Source organism: Lepidochelys kempii, chromosome 14, assembly GCF_965140265.1.
Source record: "Lepidochelys kempii isolate rLepKem1 chromosome 14, rLepKem1.hap2, whole genome shotgun sequence".
Lineage (NCBI taxonomy): Eukaryota > Metazoa > Chordata > Testudines > Cheloniidae > Lepidochelys > Lepidochelys kempii.
The window spans coordinates 27,286,736-27,311,334 of NC_133269.1; the positions used below are offsets into that span (position 1 = coordinate 27,286,736).

General features: G+C 44.3%; 1 protein-coding gene across 1 annotated transcript in view; it reads left to right on the forward strand.

The window, feature by feature from the left end:
- GSG1L2 (GSG1 like 2) overlaps positions 1-24,599 on the forward strand; it is a 71,597-nt gene that overhangs the window by 33,874 nt on the left and 13,124 nt on the right. The window contains exon 4 of the mRNA XM_073311544.1: positions 21,478-21,589. Coding sequence (XP_073167645.1) covers positions 21,478-21,589 — 112 coding nt within the window. The remainder of the gene's footprint in view (positions 1-21,477; positions 21,590-24,599) is intronic.

A 24,599-nucleotide genomic window follows, 5' to 3' on the forward strand; every position in this document is an offset into this window, starting at 1 on the left:
TACCAATTGGTTTCTTAACTTTGATTAAACTAGTCATTGAAATTAGCTGGTGGAATAAACTGCAGAAGAGACTAGTACTGTCAAAAGCTAATTCCCCACTTCTAAAAAATCTGGTTCCAGGTACTCAGACAGTGGCTTCCACCGGTTCAGTGGTTTGACTTTAAAACTTTGGTAGCAACCAATGTTAAACTGCTGAATACTTTTAAAAATTTAAATTATTTTAATAGGTTATGGTAAGCTTAAGCTTTCATGTGGGTTATTAAACTTTCAAATATCATTTAAAATTTATTTTTAAAGAAAATTATGTAAATAAAAATATCAGATTTAAATAAAACCACTGATTTACATAAAAATCATTTTTGTAAAGAAACCATTTGTTTTTATTCACCCTGCCTTTTACACATCAGGCAGAGGGGGGACTTGAGCGTGGGTGTCCCATATACCAAGTGAGCGCTGGAGCCCACGGGTTCTCACAACAATTTTTTTAGTGGCCTCAGAGTGTGGCCACCAACTCGCACTGGTGGCCTCCTTGACGCCTTTTTCCTAAAATACTTAATGAACTTTAGGAAAAACAATTAAATATAGACAGATTCACATCCAAATCATTGTAATGTATATTTGTAGGGTTTTTTGGCAGACTCAATAACAAAAATAATGATGCCTCCCTCTTCAGTCCCCCCACCCAGGGCTTAGGCTGGGGCTTGCTGTGAAAAATATTGTCTGTCTGTGGATACTTGTATATCACAGCACACTTAGTAGCTACCTGGGAGGCTGCGAAAAGTGATAAGTGATATTAACAAACATACAAATATCACTTTTCACAGATAGCTGGTAAGTCTGCTGTAAAAAGTGATACTTGCATGTTTGTTAAGATCACTTTTCTTAGCAAGTCCCAGGACCCATTAAGCTCTGGATGGGGGGAGGGGGGAAAAGTGCGAGACAACAGGAGCCAGAGGCGATGGTGGGATGGATGCGAGGCCAGGGGAGGCAGCGGGGGCGATGGGGGTGAGTGATGAGCCCCACTGTTTCATGGCCAGAGCCAGGGCCTGATGTCTGCTGCCATGCAGCCAGACCTGGAGCTCAGTACCCATGGCCAGAACCCAGAACTGGGGACAGGAACTTCTTCGCTGGAGCCAGGCATTGGAGCCCACTGCCACGCAGCTGGAGCTGTGGGTCAGCGCCCAGGACTAGTGCCTGCAGCCGCAGGCCCAGAGCCTGGAGCTGGATGCTGGAGCCCAGGAGTGTGTGGCTGGAGCCAGGAGTCAGCACCCACTGCTGCGAGGCTGTAGCCAGCACTCACTGCTGCATGACCAGGGCCAGGGGTTGGCACCTGGGGCCAGTTCCTGCCACCATGTGGCCGGAGCCCGGGAACAGAGCTGTGGGTTGGTGCCTGCTGCCATGCAGCTGCGGCAGGGGATCAGTGCCAGGGGCTTGGTTCGCACAGCTGGAGCCTGGGGCCAGTACCCACCACTGCATGGCCAGAACTGGGGGCCAGAGGCCGACTGAAGCTCTGAGGCCAGAGCTGGGAGTCTGCATCTGCTGCCCTGTGGCCAGAGCAAGGGGCTGGCGCCCAAAGCCCCTGCTTGGAGCCTGCTGCCATCCAGCTGGGGTTGGGGTTCGGTGCCTGTGGCCAGTGCCTGTCACTGCATGGCTGGAACCCGGGACTGGAGCCAGGAGCCAGCGCCGGTTGCCACATAGCTGGAACCAGGGACTGGAGGCTGAAGCCCTGCAACTGGAGACCAGGGCCGCGTGGCCAGAGCCAGGGGGGTCAATACCCACTGCCCTGAGATTGGAACCCGGGGTGTCACATTATTGACTTGAACTGGGACCATATAGAATATGGTTGCAACCAAGGTCCCGTAGTGGCACCAAATCTTGTATAAAGGGGGTCAAATAAGGTGTCTAAGACAAGGTTATGGTTTGCTGATTATGAGTATGCGAACTGTATGCATGTATTATTTTTGTGTTTAACGTTATAAGTATTGGCTCTATACAATCTGTATTTCAAACTTGTGCTGTGCTTCTGGGTGACACCCCAGACAAGTTGGTGTCAGGTCTACCTAGCCTGCTTGATGGCCCGTTAAGGACCATCAGCTATACAATTGACCCATTGAGAGAAGGCAGACATACCTTCTGGCTCAGCAAGTTGTGCTGGGACATGCCTATGGACAGAACTTTGCGGTTTTCCATGCCGTGTGATGGACAGCTTGTCTTTGGAACAGAGAAAGAAAGATCACACGGCAAGAAAATATAAAAAGCTGCTGCAGCTCTTCCATCTTGTCTTCAATCCTGCTTCTTACCTCTGGAGGGACTTGGCTACACTGAAGCTTTGAACCAAGGACTGAAAGACCCGTCCCAGCTGTGGATGTTCTCCAGAGACTTGATGTGAACCTGCAGTTTATTCTATCACTGCTGCAAGCCTGAACCAAGAACTTTGCCATTACTGTATGTAATTGATTCCATTTAACCAGTTCTAGCTCTCATCTGTATCTTTTCCCTTTTATGAATAATCCTTTAGAATCTAAAATCTAAAGGTTTGGCAATATCATGATTTGTGGGTAAGATCTGATTTGTATGTTGACCTGGGTCTGGGGCTTGGTCCTTTGGGATCGAGAGAACCTTTTTTCTTTTACAGGGGTATTGGTTTTCATAACCATCTGTCCCCATAACGAGTGGCACTGGTGGTGATACTGGGAAACTGGAGTGTCTAAGAGAATTGCTTATGTGACTTGTGGTTAGCCAGTGGGGTAAAACCAAAGTCTTCTCTGTCTGGCTGGTTTGGTTTGCCTTGGTGTGCATAGAAATCCCAGCCTTGGGCTGTAACTGCCCTGCTTTAAGCAATTTGTCCTGAATTGGCACTCTCAGTTGGGTCCCGCAGAACCAGCATCGTTACACGGGGTCATATGGCCAGGTTCCTGAAGTCCTGCTTCTGGAGCCTGCCACCCAACCCTCCTCCCCGCCAACCTGTGTCAAGAACTCACTTTGCTCTGCAGTGTTGTTCCCCATCTCTCTCCAGAGGTGGTGCAGGGCGGCACAACAAGGAGGGCTGGGGAGAGACTGATGCTTTGCCCCCCCATCACTGCCCACTGCCCCCACTGTAGCCTCACGAAAAGCCCCTGGTTGCCCTGTGTGGCCATGGTGGCCACATTTGAGAAACATTGCTCTAGCCACTGGGATAAAGGTTACAAGAAATGTCTCTTACTCTTCCTTTCTCCGGAGCTCCCAGAGAGCAGCACAAGAAGGAGTGAGAGGATCCTGAATGCAGTTGTATGAGGATGTCTGCTATCAAGAAACCACCTATAGAAAGTTAAAAATCTAGAGTTCCACTGTGGTCTCCATTCTGTACACTGTCCCCTTGCAGATCCTTTGTTTAACACTCAGGGCTTGTCTTCATGTACAGTGCTACAGTTGCACTGGTGAAGCTGTACTGCTGTACCATGTTAGTGAAGATGCTACTTTGCTGACCGGAGAGGCAGTAGCTATGTCAATGAGAGAAACTCTTCCGTCAACATAGCACTATCTACATGGGAGGTTAGGTCAGTTGCTCAGGGCTGTAGATTTTTCACAACATAGTTCTATAGGTCTGTAGTGTAGAGCTGGCCTCAGCCTCCCTGTCCCTCCTGCCACACTCTTTGCTTATTGCCAACCCTTGTTGTGTTGTGTCTAATTTGGATTGTGGCAGTTTGGGGTAGGGATCTCTTACAGTATACTCACATTTATCTGAGTGGCCTGGAGCCTTCCAAAATGTTCAGATAACCGAGCAGTTGGATAAACAGAAGTGCTATTTTGAGTTTCAGTTTCACTGATATACAAATATGGGGAACAAAGGCAGTAATGCTGAAGTTTGTGTAATATTTTGCAGTTTATTAAAGAGTAAAAAAAAAAACCACTGAGTTTATTAAAACACCAAAATTGCATTAAAACCACAGTGGACATAATTTAATTCTGAATGATGTAGCTCTTACTGTACAATTTCTGCTTTAGATTCAATACAGATCTTTTTCTTTTCAATAGTGTCCTGCCAAGTTGCCGTTGCTGCTGAAATGGGCTTAGGTATTGGTATCAGCAGGTAACCACTCAGAACTGCTACACAAATACAAAGCCATTGATTAGCACTAACAGGCACTAAGAGGTAATTGAGAAGTTATTGGTGTGTGATTAACATAAGGCCTACATGAAAGACAGCCTGTGGAATCAGATAACAAGGAATTTGGATAAGTGGAATTATGCTGTATATTTTGTCAGGAAAAACCTGTCTGAATAAATGAATAAGTCATTAGGCAGGTTCCTGGCAGTGACTACATAGTGTGGGTTGCACCACTGTAAAATGTGGTCTGAGCTCCCTGGTTTTTCTCTAAAATTAGGTGGTCATTTGGTGGCAAGTTTCACGCAGGGTTCACTTTTATGCCCTTTTGTGTGTAATCCTTCTGCCCATCAGAGTTGGCAACAACAAGGGCTGGGTTCAGTACATACCACCCCCCTGGGTACTTCTAAGAGGCAATACTGCCCCTCTCGCAAGCACAGAGTCTGAGTGTAGCAAAAGCCTTTTAATAATGGAGAGAAACAATGCAGCATTATGTTGGGGAAACACCACAAACAGGATTCATAACACCAACCATGAGCAAAAGACCCACCCCCACGTAAGTTTGGCAGTGTCCTTTTCCCCTCAGGGTCTTAAGTCCAGCAACCCAATAGTCACACACACACACTGTCTCTCCTTGGTCAGTGAAGCCCCGCAGAGTTCAGAAGTTCATCTGCAGAGTTTACCTCCCAGCCTGGGTGGAAGTGGAGAGAGGTATGGGGGTGGGGTGTGTGTGCGTATCTCACATGCTCCACTGCTCGGATCCACAGCCGAGTGCCACACACCTCTGTGGGGTTCTGCTGCAGTCTTCACCACCAGCTACACCTCTCCACCAGCCATCCACTCACCAACTTGTCTTCAGGTACGTACCCCTCCCCTACTTAACACAGCTCTCAGTGATTTTTAGCTGGTAGTAGGGGAGCCTCAGTACCAGTGCACCATTAGACCAAGGTATCAGTGATTTCATCTCTGCAGCAAGTAACAAGACTCCTAAATAGAGCCAAAATTAGCTCTGCTAGTAGAAAGAGAGAGGGGGAGTCAAAGTAGTATTTAAGGCCCTCAGAAGGGACCCACACTACTAGATACACATACCTGTCCCCAACCTCTCTCAATTCAGTATGTTTTTTGGAACTCATGTCCCTTGCCTACTGAGTGCTACTTAGTTGAGGGCAAGTCCCTCCATCATAAAATGCCAAGTACAGTTCTAATATCCTTGATTCACATAACCAGGGTAACAACACTTTATTACTCCTGCCCCAATAACAAAGAGACTGGGGATCCCACAGCAGCCAAAGTGACCATTTGGGCAAGCAGTCCATCATGCTGGGCAGGGTGGGTGTGCCCATGCAAAGGAGATCAGCCCCTGAAGTCCTTTTCCACAGCTCACCACCGGATGTCAGGGTAGAGCTCATTCTGACTCTGCTTACATGTGTGTAGTTTTTCTTTGATTTTCTCCTCATGAGTTTTAATGGGAGGTCCTTCCATTTGAACTCTAGCTGAAATGTGTCAACAACAGCTATCTATCACAACAAATTGCTCTTGGCACAAAAGGTGGCCCAGAGGTGATCCTGAGTACAGCAAGTGCAGTGGGGGAGGGTTATTTAAAAAAAGTTGACTGTAGGGTCATTTTTGCCATTAGTTAACTGACAGTTTAGGCTTTATACCACAAACCCGGTTGAGAGCTGCGTGAACATAACATCTCTGGCAGGAGCTGCACTCTTATGCCAGATTTTATTTTACAGAGAAAGGCTTAACTTCAGCTGATGGCATGTGGAGGGTCACACAGAGCTGCTGACAGAGAATATTTATCCCTCTTGAGCTGCACTTTGACTCCCAGCAGACCTGCCTTTCTGATATCATAAACCTTCCAGTTCTCCAGAATGCTGCAGGAAAAGCAGGGAGATAATACAAATAAACAAAAACTTCAGCATAAAGAAGCAAAGGATTTTAAAAATAGTTGAATGCTTGAATTTAATAATGAGTTGAGATTGATAATCTTTGATTAAATAATTGCATTTGGGCCTCTTATTTGACAAAGATTAATACAACACTATACAGAAAGAATAGATACATTACTCTCCCCATCCTTGGTGTAAGACAAAGAGCTGGCCTGTGTGTGTGTCTCTCCTCTGTAACTGGTGGGGTGCTAGCAGTCTGCATTCCCCAACCCATTTCCACACCCTCTGTCTTTTTATCAGGGATTAGACAAACAAATTCCGTTTTGGAGGGGAAATTGCTTTTCAGTGAGTAATTTCACTTTGTGTTCTGTTTTGGATGTTTTCATTTCACCTAATTACTTATGGAATTTCGTTTATAGTAGCTGTAGGTTACATGACGGATAAGATAAAGGGAATTCTAATCCAGTCTTTATTACTGAAAGCTGTGACTATTGGCAGTTCTTAATCAGTTAAAAATCATCTTTCAATGGATCCTTATTTCATCCATTACAGATAACGTCTGCACTAACAAGTACCTCTTATCACAGAACATAATTACATCATAGGCACCCCTTTTCAATCACCAAGTCCTGTTACACCATACCTCTGCAGACATTTTTTATTAGTTTGAGGGGTCTTTTCCCTCAACATCTATATTCCCACAGACTTGGAGGGATGAGCATTAATGAGGTAAAACACAATACTCAGTCACATGAATTTCCTGAATACAGGTTGCTCAAAGGTTGAGAGCCAACAGTCTGTGCCTTGGAATTGCTAATATCATAAAGATTCTGGAAGAATAGTTAATATGCAGAAGAATTCAGTATACAGCAAAAAGAGGACTAAAAAAGGCTAATCTTTACTAACAGGTACTAACACATGTATTCCCTCTGAAGGTAAAATTCTAAATCCGGTGGTGTGTAAGAAGACTGCAGAACGCTAAAGGGTATTCTGGTGAAGCAGTAGCTATACCATGGTTAAGAGTAGAGAGCTTATTTTACCTCTGTATTTGGAACTGGTGCAAATGCTGCTGGAATATTATGTCCAGTTCTATTGCCTACATTCCAAGAAGTATGTTGATAATTTGGAGAGGGCTCAGAGAAGAGCCATAAGAATGATTAAGGGTATAGATAGATGCCTTTATAGTGACAGACAAACAGAAAGTTAAGAGGTGACTTGATTCCAGTTTGTAAGTACCTACATGGGGAAAAAATATTTAACAAGGGGCTATTTAATCTGTCAGAGACACATAAAACATTATCCAATGGCTGGAAGCAGAAGCTAGACAAATTGAGATTGGAATAAGGCATACATTTTTAATGATGAAAATAATTAATTCATGGAACAATTTACCAGTGGTCATAGTTGATTCTCCATCACTGTCACTGTTTAAATCAATATTGGATGTTTTCCTAAAAGATATGCTTCAGGAATTGTTTTTGGGAAATTCTCTGGCCTGTGCTGTAAAGGAAGTGAGACTAGATGGTCACAATGACCCCTTCTGGTCTTAGAACGTACAAATATATGGTTAAGGGTTTTCTGGTGGAGCAGTAGCTGCACCATAGTCAAGTGTATACTGGTGGAGTAGCAGCTTTCCCATAGTTAAGGATATTCTGGTAGACCAGTAGTTGTATGCTAGTTACAGACACCATTGTGGAGCAGTACTCACACCATGCTTAAGGATAGTTTGGTGCCTCAGTAGCTGCGCCATTGTAAAGGGTGTTTCTTGTGGAGCAATATCTGTACCACAGTTAAGACTATTCTAGTGGAGCTGTACCTTTGCCATAGTTACGTGTATTGTAGCGGAGATTACCTTCAATACTCTAAAGAGTATTCTGGTGGTAGCTTTGCCATAGTTAAGGATATTTGTGTGGAGCAGTAGCTGTGCTACGGTTAGGGGTATTCACAGAGAGTGGTACTTTCACCATAGTTAAGGGTATTCTGGTATAGCAGTAGCTGCAACCTAGGTAAGCATATTGTGGTGGAGTGGCAGCTTACCACAGTTAAGGTTGTTCTGGTGGAGCGGCACCTGAGCCGTAACTAAGGGTGTTCTGGTGGAGTGATAGCTGTACCACTGGTAAAGGTATTCTTGTGGAGTGGTAGCTATGCCACAGTTAAGGGTAGATACTTACATACATTTACAGTGAAAACAAGTAAACGTTTATTTAACAAAGTACAGAAATTCAAATGATAGTAAGTACAAGAGTATTGGAAACAAATGGTTACATAATATTGCTCGGGCATGTAGGAATGATATCAGGAGGGCCAAATCGCACCTGGAGCTGCAGCTAGCGAGAGATGTTAAGAGTAACAAGAAGGGTTTCTTCAGGTATGTGGGCAACAAGAAGAAAGCCAAGGAAAGTGTGGGCCCCTTACTGAATGAGGGAGGCAACCTAGTGACAGAGGATGTGGAAAAAGCTAATGTACTCAATGCTTTTTTTGCCTCTGTTTTCACTAACAAGGTCAGCTCCCAGACTGCTGCGCTGGGCATCACAAAATGGGGAAGAGATGGCCAGCCCTCTGTGGAGATAGAGGTGGTTAGGGACTATTTAGAAAAGCTGGACGTGCACAAGTCCATGGGGCTGGATGAGTTGCATCCGAGAGTGCTGAAGGAATTGGCAGCTGTGATTGCAGAGCCATTGGCCATTATCTTTGAAAACTCATGGCGAACCGGGGAAGTCCCGGATGACTGGAAAAAGGCTAATGTAGTGCCAATCTTTAAAAAAGGGAAGAAGGAGGATCCTGGGAACTACAGGCCAGTCAGCCTCACCTCAGTCCCTGGAAAAATCATGGAGCAGGTCCTCAAAGAATCAATCCTGAAGCACTTGCATGAGAGGAAAGTGATCAGGAACAGCCAGCATGGATTCACCAAGGGAAGGTCATGTCTGACTAATCTAATCGCCTTTTATGACGAGATTACTGGTTCTGTGGATGAAGGGAAAGCAGTGGATGTATTGTTTCTTGACTTTAGCAAAGCTTTTGACATGGTCTCCCACAGTATTCTTGTCAGCAAGTTAAGGAAGTATGGGCTGGATGAATGCACTATAAGGAGGGTAGAAAGCTGGCTAGATTGTCGGGCTCAACGGGTAGTGATCAATGTCTCCATGTCTAGTTGGCAGCCGGTATCAAGTGGAGTGCCCCAAGGGTCGGTCCTGGGGCCGGTTTTGTTCAATATCTTCATAAATGATCTGGAGGATGGTGTGGATTGCACTCTCAGCAAATTTGCGGATGATACTAAACTGGGAGGAGTGGTAGATACGCTGGAGGGGAGGGATAGGATACAGAAGGACCTAGACAAATTGGAGGATTTTGCCAAAAGAAATCTGATGAGGTTCAATAAGGATAAGTGCAGGGTCCTGCACTTAGGACGGAAGAACCCAATGCACAGCTACAGACTAGGGACCGAATGGCTAGGCAGCAGTTCTGCGGAAAAGGACCTAGGGGTGACAGTGGATGAGAAGCTGGATATGAGTCAGCAGTGTGCCCTTGTTGCCAAGAAGGCCAATGGCATTTTGGGATGTATAAGTAGGGGCATAGCGAGCAGATCGAGGGACGTGATCGTTCCCCTCTATTCGACATTGGTGAGGCCTCATCTGGAGTACTGTGTCCAGTTTTGGGCCCCACACTACAAGAAGGATGTGGATAAATTGGAGAGAGTCCAGCGAAGGGCAACAAAAATGATTAGGGGTCTGGAACACATGACTTATGAGGAGAGGCTGAGGGAACTGGGATTGTTTAGCCTGCAGAAGAGAAGAATGAGGGGGGATTTGATAGCTGCTTTCAACTACCTGAAAGGGGGTTCCAAAGAGGATGGCTCTAGACTGTTCTCAATGGTAGCAGATGACAGAACGAGGAGTAATGGTCTCAAGTTGCAGTGGGGGAGGTTTAGATTGGATATTAGGAAAAACTTTTTCACTAAGAGGGTGGTGAAACACTGGAATGCGTTACCTAGGGAGGTGGTAGAATCTCCTTCCTTCGAGGTTTTTAAGGTCAGGCTTGACAAAGCCCTGGCTGGGATGAGTTAACTGGGAATTGGTCCTGCTTCGGGCAGGGGGTTGGACTAGATGACCTTCTGGGGTCCCTTCCAATCCTGATATTCTATGATTCTATGATTCTATATCAAATAAAATCATAACATTCATTCTATGGCACAGTCTTATTTAACTAGATACTTTTCTGTCTCATAGAGCCTAGTCTCATAGCTGTGATCTTTTGTTCATGAGACAAACTTGCTGTCAGCTTGCCTCCTAGACGAAAGATTCAGGGTGTCTGTTTGCATGCCCAGGTATATCAGAAGAATCCATTGTCCTATTAAGAAACAGGATACCCCCTTCTGGTTGTTTCTTCCTGTGGCTTTCCTCTGTTGTCAACATTGCAATCTCCTGATTAGCCTCAGGCCTGCTCAGGATGCCAATGGATGTGTATGATGAATGGACAGTGCCCATTACACAATGACCAGGCAGGGTCTGTTACCACCTGCCTGAAAGGAACATTCCTGAAATACGTCATCTCCTGGTTACCTGCCTTAAAAACATAAATTTCAATATGGACCCATAACTCCTTAAATAAGAACATAAGAACAGCCATACTGGGTCAGACCTAGGGTGACCAGATGTCCCAATTTTATAGGGACAGTCCTGATTTTGGGGTCTTTTTCTTATGTAGGCTTCTATTACCCCCCACCCGTCTCAATTTTTCACATTTGCTGCCTTATCACCCTAGTCAGACCAAAGGTCCATCTAGCCCAGTATCCTGTCTTCCAACTGTGGCCAATGCCAGGTGCCCCAGAGGGAATGAACAGAACAGGTAATCATTAAGTGATCCATTCCCTGTCGCTCATTCAGAGCTTCTGGTAAATACAGGCTAGGGACCCCATCCCTGCCCATCCTGGCTAATAGCCATTGATGGACCTATTCTCCATGACTTTATCTAGTTCTTTTTTGAACTCTGTTATAGTCTTGGCCTTCACAACATCCTCTGGCAAAGAGTTCCACAACTGACTGAGCGTTGTGTGAAGAAATACTTCCTTTTGTTTGTTTTAAACCTGCTGCCTATTAATTTCATTCGGTGACCCATAATCCTTGTGTTATGAGGAGTAAACACCACTTCCTTATTTACTTTCTCCACACCTGTCATGATTTTATAGATCTCTGTCATATCTCACTTAGCCATCTCTTTTCCAAGCTGAAAAGTCCCAGTCCTATTTTCTCCTCATATGAAAGCTGTTTCATACCCCTACTAATTTTTTTGCTCTTTTCTGAACCTTTTCCAATATGTCTTTTTTGAGATGAGGTGACCAAATCTACATGCAGTATTCAAAATGTGGGCATACCCTTGTGTGACAGGGTTGGGACTCACCACCGCAGTGCCTCCTGCTGTTCACTTAGCTCAGTTCATGCAGAGCACCCTCTGCTGGTGGTGTCCCGTCTGTCTCCCACCCTCGATTGGTGTCTCAACCCGCGTTGCTCCCAGCTTGCGGCGTCCTTTTCAGGACGCTGCCCTCCAGCAGTGCCCACTGCTCCGGTCCCACCCCCTTCCAAAGGTTTGGTGTTATCAGCAGTCCTTCTCTTCACCCCAGTCACAATGGCCAACCACACCCCAAAGTCTAACCTCTTTTGGCAGGAGTCTGGTGCAGACCGTGATGGCCACTCCTAACAGCCAGGTGGAAGTGCAAGGGGCAGGGGACCCAGACAATATGATATTTTCTGTTTTATCTGTCCCGTTTTTAATTATTCCCAACATTTTGTTTGCTTTTTTTACTGCCGCTGCACACTGAGTGGATGTTTTCAGAGGGGGAAAGGAGTCCAGGAGAGCTGGCTGGATTTTAAAGAAGCCTTATTGAGGATGCAGGAACAAACCATCCCCACGTGCAGAAAGAATAGCAAATATGGCAGGCGACCAGCTTGGCTTAACAGAGAAACCTTTGGTGAGCTTAAACACAAAAAGGAAGCTTACAAGAAGTGGAAACTTGGACAGATGACTAGGGAGGAGTATAAAAATATTGCTTGAGCATGCAGGGATGTAATCAGGAAGGCCAAAGCACAATTGGAGTTGCAGCAAGTAACGGATGTGAAGGGTAACAAGAAGGGTTTCAACAGATATGTTAGCAAGAAGAAGATAATGGAAAGTGTGGGACCCTTACTGAATGCGGGGGGCAACCTAGTGGCAGATGATGTGGAAAAAGCTTAAGTACTCAATGCTTTTTTTGCCTCTGTCTTCACAGACAAGGTCAGCTCCCAGAGTGCTGCACTGGGCAGCACAGTATGGGGAGGAGGTGAGCAGCCTTCAGTGGTGAAAGAACAGGTTAAGGACTATTTAGAAAAGCTGGACATGCATAAGTCCATGGGGCCAGATGCAATCCATCCGAGGGTGCTGAGGGAGTTGGCTGATGTGATTGCAAAGCCATTGGCCATTATCTTTGAAAACTTGTGATGATCGGGGAGGTCCCAGACAATTGGAAAAAGGCAAATATAGTGCCCATCTTTAAACAAGGGAAGAAGAAGAATCCAGGGAACTACAGACCAGTCAGCCTCATCTCTGTCCCTGGAAAAATCATGGAGCAGGTCTTCAAGGAATCCATTTTGAAGCACTTGGAGGAGAGGAAGGTGATGAAGACCAGTCAACATGGATTCACCAAGGGCAAGTCATGCCTGACCAACCTGATTGCCTTCTATGATGAGATAACTGGCTCTGTGGATATGGAAAAAGTGGTGGACATGATATATCTTGACTCTAGCAAAGCTTTTGGTACAGTCTCCCACAGTATTCTTGCCAGCAAGTTAAAAAAGTATGGATTAGATGAATGGACTATAAGGTGGATAGAAAGCTGGCTAGATCATCGGACTCAATGGGCAGAGATCAACGGCTCGATGTCTAGTTGGCAGCCAGTATCAAGAGGAGTGCCCCTCTGTTCATGCTTCGGGGAGAGAGAGGAGGTGGGTCATAAAAGGGGTAAGCCACTGAATTTACAAGTATGGCTTTTGGGGAGTGGCTAAGGCAGTACATAATTTTAAGCATCCCATGAATATGATTAATAATACAATTAATATGAATAACACTCCTATAACATGCGTAATATGACCAAGAAGCGAATGAGTGTCCATTAGGCCTGTCTGAAGGGCTCAGGCTACATCAGTCCAAGTACAAATAGCAGGCAGTTCAGTAGCTAGTTGGAAGGCATTCATTCTTTGAAGGGCCCGGGCTACCCAGACCTGCATTCAGCGTAGCTTGGCCTGGAGCTGCCTGAGCAACTGTGTCAAATGTCAAACTGTGTCAGACTAGGGACCGAATGGTTAGGCAGCAGTTCTGCAGAAAAGGACCAAGGGGTTACAGTGGACGAGAAGCTGGATATGAGTCAACAGTGTGCCCTTGTTGACAAGAAGGCTAACGGGCATTTTGGGCTGTATAAGTACGGGCATTATCAGCAGATAGAGGGACGTGATCATTCCCCTCTATTCGACACTGGTGAAGCCTCATCTGGAGTACTGTGTCCAGTTTTGGGCCCCACACTACAAGAAGGATGTGGATAAATTGGAGAGAGTCCAGCGGAGGGCAACAAAAATGATTAGGGGACTGGAACACATGACTTATGAGGAGAGGCTGAGGGAACTGGGATTGTTTAGTCTGCGGAAGAGAAGAATGAGAGGGGATTTGATAGCTGCTTTCAACTACCTGAAAGGGGGTTCCAAAGGGGATGGATCTAGACTGTTCTCAGTTGTATCAGAGGACAGAACAAGGAGTAATGGTGTCAAGTTGCAGTGGGGAAGGTTTAGGTTGGATATTAGGAAAAACTTTTTCACTAGGAGGGTGGTGAAGCACTGGCATGTGTTACCTAGGGAGGTGGTGGAATCTCCTTCCTTAGAGGTTTTTAAGGTCAGGCTTGACAAAGTCCTGGCTGGGATGATTTAGCTGGCGATTGGTCCTGCTTTGAGCAGGGGGTTGGACTAGATGACCTCCTGAGGTTCCTTCCAACCCTGATATTCCATGATTCTATGATTCTATTAAATGATCCCAGTTTATCCAGGTGGGTTCCGGTACCACTATTGTTCAATTAATGGGTGTTGATGGGTGTCCGATCACATAAAGCTCTATACATTTCAGGATTAGTATACTTAATAATAGGAAAATAGCCATAATTTACAGTAACATTGTCAGCCCTGACCACTGTAATATAGTTCAAAATCCGGGCCACCACCGGAAGCACTGCTTCTTCTCCTTTGACAGGTTTAAAATCCTGTAACACCATTCTGGCAGTTGCAGCGAGCTGCCCCTACAGTGTTCATGTGCTTTGTCCATATCATGAGGCCATTGAATATTCACAGAGAAACAGGGTATTGTCCAAACCAGCTTGACCACTTGGTATGGAATTGGGTAATGCACTGGTTCGATTGGGGATTGGTCCTGCTTTGAGCAGGGGGTTGGACTAGATGACCTCCTGAGGTCCCTTCCAACGCTGATATTCTATGATTCTATGATTGTCCACCGCAATGAGTTCCACAGTTCCATTCATGCACCAAAGTCCCAATGGCAGCACGTAGATGTGTGCAATTGTGCCAGATGCTGGTGCACATGTACTCCCAAGTGTTATATTACAGAATTGTGTACACTTCCAGCAGAACACTTCATACCCCATATACATTACACTCAATCGTCCACCCCTGCACAGGCCATTGGGTCTGCTCCTTCACAGCCATCGGGAAGGGGCACATTTAAACATTTTCTTTGGACAAACAATTACTTAACTGAATTATTGTTCATTTTACACCATTCCATTCTTCCTATTTATTCCCCAGTGGTTCCCAGTGAGCTCCTCCCTTTCTTATTATTCCCATAGGGCTCATGGGGACCACCTTAGTCGCCACCTTATTTCAAGGTACCACTGCAACTATTACTTAGGTGCTAGCCCCCCTAGTTGGGCATTTTGCATTTTTATACACACCTTCTTTCCCCCTTCCCAAGTTAGATTTTAAAGCCATACGTCCACCCATGTTACAAGGTTCCCTGTTCATTGAGTTAACTGCAGGTTCACCTTTTCCATCCTTTTTCATTCCATTGCAATTGCAGATAGTTGCTGTGCTAGTAATTCATTGATTTGTTGTTGAAGTTTTACATTTTGGCTTATTAATTACTTAGTTATCCAACGGTCCCCCAGATTTCATACACCCACCCCGTGGTTCCTACTTCCCATAGATCCCTTCTGCAGTGACAATATCATGTGTATCCCCTCATCCACCAATGAAATTGTTGCTTCAACCCTTCTATGTATGTGCTGCAGTTGGGGTGTACCTGGTCCACCCACCATTCTCTGGGGTGTACCACCCATTCATGTAATGGACTGAAAGGACACATTGATGAGCTCTGGTTGCAGCTGCTCCCACAGTGGCTCCCACACGTTTGCCCATAAAGAAGTATTTCCAGCTCCAGGCTGTGGCCAGCTTAAATCAGGATCCTTCCATTTTGGCATCCATATTACCTGTAGGGTTACATTCTGCAAAGCAGTTAAATTGTCGTATTCTCAATGTCCCAGGGGAGACTTCATACCCAGTCTGGTATATACATAACTTCATGCCTAAGAATTGTCCTCTAGGGAGATACCATTATGATTACCCAGGGTAACACCACACCCCAGTTGTGGAACCCCATAATCCAAACACCCCAGGAGGTCAGAGAGTTATATATTGGGGGGCCCTCCGTGACAAACCACATGTCCAGATGACTGTGTTTCCCACTGTCATTCATCATGACACATCCTAAGGAATACCATGCAATATTTTCTGATAAATTTGATATTATCCACCAGGTTAGGATCCCCCCCGCCACCTCCAAATCATACAGCACATACCGACATTGCCAAATTCCCATGGGGGATTAGTAGTACAGTTTTCCACAGGTAAATCCTTAAAGTTCTTATCTGCTTCATTACCACCACTTGAGGGGGGGTGGGGTGGTATAACAATTCACGTGTTTCCTCCCTTTGCCACTTCACATTGCTGGATTTTGGTATATAATAGCAAGAATAGCAGCAATAATTGTTCTATTTCAGGTCAGGGTGTCCTTATTTTTCCTTTGTGGGTCCACCTGTAAGATGCATGCAACAGAATTTATTTATCCCCATTTTTAACCTCCATTTTGTGCCTTTTTATTTGCACTTGATTTTTTAGTTTGAGTAGACCGTGCTTCCCAGGCAGGTCATACCATGCGTTGACCTTTGCTTTTATATGCGTTAACCCTTCTTGTACAATATCCACCAAAATAACGGTAATAACAAGAGAAACACACAACACAATCTTCATCACAGCAGGAGACCCACAGTGCTCTGGGTTACTTTTCCGCTGGTGCCAGCTTGCTTGTAGAGTGTCTGAAAAACAAAAGAAACATTTCCCAGCCCCCTGGGTGGGGACAGATTATTGCCTAAAAATACCTTTTCCTTTTACAAATTTTGCTGACTGCAAGAAAAACAGAAGAATTACTTTTATACTTTTTTTGTTTTGTTCTATAGGCAGGCTAGTGAATTATTCCACTGTTTATTTATGAAATTTATGAGGTTGTGTACCTCAGTTTCCCCTCTTATTTACAGGCTTGACTTGTTTTCCCACCTCCCTTTCCTGGAGGGCCATAATCTGAGTATTCTCGCTTACAAGTAGCTTGTTTGCTGACTAGGTATATTTATTACTTTCAGCTCCTTTGTGCTGCCATTTATGGGCAGTTCTTTCCTTCCCCCATCAGCTAGGTAATTTGCATCCCCACAGATGCTTTCTGTCTTGCTTTTGGACCAAAAGCTATTAGCAGCTCAAAGACTCTGTTTTAAAAGGGAAGCAATTAACTTTTACCAGAGTTCTGATTACTTTTCACTTTTAACTTCTGCTTCTAAAACACACAGCCACCTGAAAAAGAAAACACAACCTATTGTGGCTCCTTTTGGAGCCCCAATAGGATTTAATTACATATAGCATGTTTTGTTTGCATTTTTTTTTACGCCTTCTACAATATACACTGCACATGTTGTGGGAAAATGCACACTCCCTTCACATTTCAACTCTACAACATTATATTAGCCACATCAACTTTCACACAAGGTGTAACTGCCTCCCCCCTGCCCACAGAGTTCTCATGCACTTGCATTGGGTTCAGTTCACTCTATTGAGTCCTAGTTTCAGGGTTTGCTGGTATTCAGTGAATGGCATGGATACATTTATTTAATCCTTTATTTTCAGAGGCTTTTTAAGTTTGATCAGTTTCAAGAGTTGTATTTCATTATTTGTCTCCACTGTGAATTGGGATCCCCCATTTTAAGCAATTTCTCTTCATAGCCCAAAGTTATACTCTGGTTTATATCTTTTAACATTTCTCCTTCCTCGTGCCAGAGAATTCCTATTAGTTCTAGAGTGCAATAATTATTTACAATGAAAACCAACAAAATTTGGAGGACGTGCACCATACATCCTTTGATTATACATAAAAATTTCACATTCTTTAGGACTTGCAATAGAAGAAGAGATATCTTCCACATATAGAAGGATATTAATATGTCTCAAGGTAAATAAACCTGCAGATTCTAATTTAGGATGAAAACATGTAGCTTGGAGTTCTTTTGGAGTTCTTTTTAGCTAGGCTGGATGGGAGAAAGGTTTATACAGATGCAGATTATGACTGAGTCTTGCCTAGGTGATTAACAATACCCTCATTTAAGTTTCAATAGTTGGGGTTGCTTGGCTGATCTGTGGGACCTTAGACACAGTGTCTGACATGATGTGAAACATGTTCTTATTGTCTGCATAGGTGGATCCTATTTTGGGATAAACAGAGATGGGATATGTTTTCTAATTTTTGAGGACCAGAAGGAATCATTACTTATTAATCATCCAAATCATATCTGTCCCATATATCCCTTACAAGTGGTGTATCCGTAGTTTAGGGTATTCTGGCGGAGCAGTAGCTGTGCCATGGTTCAGGGTATTTTTGGAAATCAGCCAGGAGTAAGGCAGTAAGTGAAAAGTTGCCAATATTCAACATTTTAATGAATGCATCATTTATATAAAATACATTGATATACACAAATTTAAAAATATGACTTGACAAGTGATTGCTCAAAGATCTGAGAATAAAGTGAATATTTGAAATGGAAAGGGGACAGAGTTGATAACCAAGCAAGAGCGTATTCCATATATACAACTAACTTTATAAGAACTTTAAGGTAGCAAAGCAGAAGCCAGTGAGGGCCATTTTTTAAAAAGGTATGAGGTACTGACAGGCCCATACCACCTTGTAGCCAGCAGCCCTGCTGTTAAGGCACTCACCTGCAATGTGGGGGACCAGGCTTCAAGTCACTGCTCTTACTGGTTTGGAGCAGAGACTTGTATCTACATCACTAGACTGTCAGGGGAGCAATCTGACTGCTAGGCTGTAGACATTCTGGGATTGGGCTTTCTAAATCTTTCCTGTTGGAGCTGTTCCTCTGTGAACAAACAATTATTCAGTAGATCAGGGACTTGCACTTAGATCTCCCACATCCCACTACTGGGCTATAAAATCAGTCTGCTGCTCACTCCATGACTATTGAAGTGTTTACACAATGTGGAATATCTCCTACAGGTGAGGACAGAAATTCACCCCATAATAGCCCATACATAGGTGGATGGAGATCTGGGTTCAAATCTGGAAGAACAGGAACCTGAACTTAGATTTTCTACATGCCAGCTGAGTGCCCTAACCACAAGGCCAGGACACACACTTGTCTTTTGTGACAGCTATCAGGTCCTAGGTGTACTCTGAGACCATCTATGGGCTCATGCTCTACAGGTGAGATAATTGAAAACCTAGTTTGAGAATCCCACTTCAGGGCCTGTGGGGCTTCACCTTAAGTGAGGGCTCCCAGAAGCTCATTACCCACGGGCCTAATCACCTACTGTTATTATTGCCCTGGTCAGGGTGAAATTTGCCCTGTGCAGTGGGCCTGACCATGTCCCTTTGATGGTTGTTTACCAGATACAGACTGGAACTCCTTTCAAAAGTCCAATGTCATCAATCCTCCATTGAGTTCTTCCATTTTTCTCACAAGGCCTATCAAGTGGCAAGTTGCTCTAAGTTTTGCTGTCTCTCCAGCTCAGAATGCTTTGCTCTCTATAGCTGTGGCTAGAGTTAAAGCTCTCTTCAATTGTACCTGCTGGGCAAGGTTTTTACCTGTTAATACAATAACAAGCCTGTTTCTGATATTTTAAGTTTTGCATTCCCAAAATTACAATTTTCAGTCAAGATATGCAGAGCTTTTATAAAGCATTCAACATTTTCTCCTGGATCTTGAATTCTCTGGTGGAAGCAGAGAATAAATCACATTTCTCTAAGGTATAAAATATGCATCAACCACAGCCAGAACACTTTCATAGTCATCTTTGTGATTGTCTTCAGTAAAATCAAAGGATTTAAAGATACACTCTTCTTGTTTCCCCATAGCATAAATTAAAGAAGATACCTGTATATCTCCAGTTTCTTTGTGGAGCTTGTTTCCAGTTCAAAATCTTACAAAAGACTGCCCTCAGTCCATCCATTGTGACGGTTTGTCAAAGCTCAAATTCTCTGGGGCATTGAAGCATGGCATGTTGATAAGATCCTGCAACCTTTGTTGCTTTGTTTCTTCTGTCTGCAACCTTTGTAGGTGGTGTTCTTGCTTCTGTTCTCCTCCGACTCTAGTTTACTTCTGACACTATGTCATGCTCCTGTACGAGATATGGAATGGCTACAGTTCTTGTTTCTGAGCAAGACACATACCACACATGTTCATCCTAAGAGCCTTCAATGAACTGCCTGGTACAGCTGAGATTAGCTTAAATAAGATATTTTACACCGAGTGCCATGTAGTGGCTGAACAGTACACTACAGTTTAGCATTCCATTACAATCATGCACATTCTAGGGAGAGTGGTCGCTTTGGATGAGCTATTACCAGCAGGAGAGTGAGTTTGTGTGTGTGGTTTTTGGAGGGGGGTGGGGGGTGAGAAAACCTGGATTTGTGCTGGAAATGGCCCACCTTGATTATCATACACATTTTAAAGAGAGTGGTCACTTTGGATGGGCTATTACCAGCAGGAGAGTGAGTTTGTGTGTGTGTGGGGGGGGGGGGGGGGGGGGGTGAGAAAACCTGGATTTGTGCTGGAAATGGCCCAACTTGATGATCACTTTAGATAAGCTATTACCAGCAGGAGAGTGGGGTGGGAGGAGGTATTGTTTCATGGTCTCTGTGTATATAATGTCTTCTGCAGTTTCCACAGTATGCATCCGATGAAGTGAGCTGTAGCTCACGAAAGCTCATGCTCAAATAAATTGGTTAGTCTCTAAGGTGCCACAAGTACTCCTTTTCTTTTTACCTTTAAAATAAGAGTTAAGTGGGGCTGAGGTGGGACATTGACTTTGTGCTCACACCATCCCTTGCAGAATGACCTGGAAATGTTAACCATCATCTTATTTGTCACCATCACCTTCCCCCTCATCATTGGTGGTCATCATTCTGACACCTCTCAGAGGCTCTCTCTCTCTCTCTCTTTACTGTCCATAGGCTGGGATGCAACTTTTATAAAATGTTATGCTGATGCCACTATGTTTGATGCATATTCAGTAGGTTTTCCCCCCTTTTCCTTATTTGTATTTCCTCCCCTTACTAACATTGGAGTATCCTTCTCCTATAGGTTAGTACATCAATTATCTCAACTTATTATCATATACGTTATTTCAGTGCCATGGCCCTCTTGTGGTTAGGTATCTGCAGATGTAGCTCATGTACCTGTTATTGTTATGTACACCAATTCATTGCCTTGACACTCTTGTGGTTGGACTTATGTTCCTGTGGTCTGAAATTCCCCTTAAACATTCTAATTTCAGCTCCCCAATACTTGGGGTTTTCCATTGGGCCATTTGTCTGTGCCAAATTTCATAGGCCTCAAGCTTTATGCTAAAACTGCTGAAGCTAATGTCTTACAGGATACAGGCCTATAGGTTCCTTGCATTACAGCTGAATATAATGAAGGCAAGCTAGCCCTATGAGCTACACTACTCTCGATGAATTTCATATAAGGTTTTCAAAGCAGCTTAAAGGAGTAAGGCACTCCACTGCCACTGAAATTCAGTATGGTTTGTACACTTTAACTTCCTTAAATACCTTTTAAATATCCCATCCTCATTCCCCAGTGTACAGCGAAGTTTGCATGGTGCTGTAGAGGTGACCGTAACAACTCAGTCCCTAATAGAAGGGGCTTCCCATGTATGAGTTGCTAGTTTGTGGAGCAGCACAAGCAGGGTGGTGGGTGTTCCATTCCCTTTACAAAGTAAAGTATTTTTTCAGCTATTTTTAGACCTTTAAATACTTCACAAAACATTCTCCATATTCAGGAATAATCTCTTATAAAGTGCCAGAAACAGTTTTTGCATGTGTTTATTTTTTAATATATCTTACAAAGTTATATTTTTCTAGGTCTCTTTGGCATGGTCGCACACATGATGTACACAACTGTATTTCAAATGACCGTCAACCTTGGTCCAGAAGACTGGAGACCACAGATGTGGGATTATGGCTGGTCCTATTGGTAATTTTTGCACTAAAATATCTAACTGTTTCATTAACATTTAAATTGCTCTCTCTGCCATCCTTGTCCTCCAGTAACAACTAATGGCTCTGATTTGAGCTTTCCATTGAGGGTGTAATACAACAACCAACTTCTTTATTTGAAATTTCTGTAGTCTTGTCTAATGGTATAAGGTCCCATAGTTCCAGGACAGCTAGTATCAGCACTACCCAGGGCATGCAGGTGCCATGGCTCCCACTCCATCACCCACCCCCTAGCCAATCCCCCCTGTTCCCTGTCCCCTGACTGCCCCCTGGGACTCCCTGACCCTTACTCAACACCCCCCACCACCCGCCCCCTTACCATCAGGAGCTCGCAGCCCCAGATGGAGCCAGCCACAGTGCTGCGCTGCCAGGCAGGAGTGGTGGGCCAGAGCGCTGGCGGCATGGCGAGCTGAGGCTGCAGGGGAGGGGGGACAGGAGGGGACGGGTCTGGGGCTAGCCTCCCCGTCTGGGAGCTCAAGGGCCGGGCAGGACGGTTCTGCGGGCCAGATGTGGCCTGCGGGGCATAGTTTGCCCACCTCTGCTATAGAGTCATTTTCATTCTCTGTAGACCAATGGATATTCATTAAAATGGGAACAGCTGCCATAGGAGAGACTGAGACCTACCTCAGAATAGTATGTTGCCCACTAGTTAAGATGCTCTGTTGGGATGAGGGATGTGAGTTCAACTCCCTGGTTCGGAATGGGGATTCGAACCTAGTTCACTCACATTCTAGGCAAGTGCAGTAATCACTGGACTGCAGGTTATAAAGACATATCTGCATTTCTGGCCTGGAAAAACTTTTCCTCGGCTGTCACTAATTAAGTCAAATTTGTGAATAGTTTTGGGTCAATTGAAACTGCTGTGGTAAACCCAGGACAAACAGCTACAAAAGGGCGGTAGTAATTAGTCCCAGGGGATTAAAAGGCCCCTCCCTATCCACTGAGGAGAGAGAACCACTGGGCAATAAGGTTCAGCTGGAAAAGGGGTTGCTAGGGAACCAATTAGGTTCAGCTGACTCCAACTACTTGGGACCTTTTCAAACCCTCCCCTGGGTGGTAGGAGGGGGAGAGTGAGGGCGTAGGGAAGCTGCTAGTAGGCTGTTTGTAGCAAGACACCAAACCTTCCCAGTAGGAAGGCTGCACTCGCTCCCCAGAAGGGAAGGAAAACAAGCACAAGGGACTGACTGAGGAGAGGAGTAACAGGACCGTGTGCCACCTATAAGGATTTGCCTTGCCCCAAATCACAGTCTCCAAGGCTGAAAAGGACTGAGCCTACTGAGGTGAACGAGGTATTTTGCCACACTGCATTTTGGGTGAATCAACTATTTAATAATATTCATAGATTCCAAAGCCAGAAGGGACCATTGTGGTCATCTAGTCTGTCCTTTTGCATAACTCAGGCCAGAGAACTGCCCCCAAATAATTCCTAAAGCAGATCTTTTAGAAAAACATGATTCTTGATTTTAAAATTGTTAGTGATGGAGAGTCCACCAGGACCCTTGATAAATTGTTCCTGTGATTAGCTACCCTCACTGTTAAAAAATGTATGCCTTATTTCCAGTCAGAATTTGTCTCACTTCAGCTTCTATCCCTTGGAAAATGTTATACATTTCTCTGCTACACTGAAGAGCCCATTATTAAATATTTGTTCCCCATGTAGGAACTTATTGACTGTCATCAAGCACCCCTTAACCTCCTTTTTTTAAAATTTAAATAGACTCAAAGAGCTCAATCTATCACTGTAAGGCATGTTTTCTAGTCCAGTAACCATTCTCTTCTTTGAACCCTGTACAATTTATCAACATCCTTCTTGAATTGTGGGCATCAGAATTGGACACAGTATGCCAGCAGTGCCAAATACGGAGGTGAATTTGCTCCTCCTTGAGATTCCATAGTTATGCATCCCAAAATTGTATCAGCTGTTTTCGTCATAGCATCGCACTGGGAGCTCATGTTCAGCTGATTATCCACCATGACCCCCAAATCTTTTTTTGAGTCACAGCTTCCCAGGGCAGACTCCCCCATCCTGTACGTATGGCCTAAATTCTTTGTTCTCAGACCTATACATTTACATTTTGCCATATTAAAATTGTTTGCTTGTGACCAGTTTATCAAGCGATCCAGATTGCTGTGTATCAGTGACCTGTCTTCTTCATTATTTACCACTCCTCCAATTTTTGTGTCATCTGTAAACTTTATCAATGATGATTTGTTTTCTTCCAGACCCTTGATAAAAATGTTAGAGTGTAGGGCCAAGTACCAATCCAGCAGGACTCCACTGGAAACAGACCTGCTCACTGATGACTCCTCATTACAATTACATCTTGTGATCCATCAGTGAGCTCGGTTTTAATCCATTTAATGTGTGTCATGTTAATTTTATGTCATTCTAGTTTTTTCGTCAAGATGTTGTTTGGTACCAAGTCAAATGCCTTACAACCGTCTAAGTATATTACCTTTATCAACCAAACTTGTAATCTCATCAAAAAAAGATATTCCATTGGTTTGACAGGATCTATCTTCCATAAACCCAAGTTGATTGGCATTAATTACATTACCCACATTTAGTTCTTTATTAATTGAGTCCTGTGTGAGCCACTCCATTATTTTACCAGGGATTGATGACAGGCTGATAGGCTATAATTTTCCCATTTACCCTTTTTAAATATTGCCACAACATTCACTTTCTTCCAATCTTCTGTTAAGTTAAGTCCCAAGCAGACTGCAAAGAGCTACAAAAGGATCTCACAAAACTGGGTGATTGGACAACAAAATGGCAGATGAAATTAAATGTTGATAAATGCAAAGTGTGGCAAATGGCTGATGCTACTGGGATGGGTCCTGTGCTTTTTCTTGGTGTGGTGGGTCAGGGCGCCACCCCTTATCCCTATTCTTGGGCATTGTGGGCTCCACTAGTGCCCCGGTGGGAGAGAGAGGGGAACGGAGAAGGGACCCAGGTCCACTCTCCTACTCTGAGTCCCAGCCCC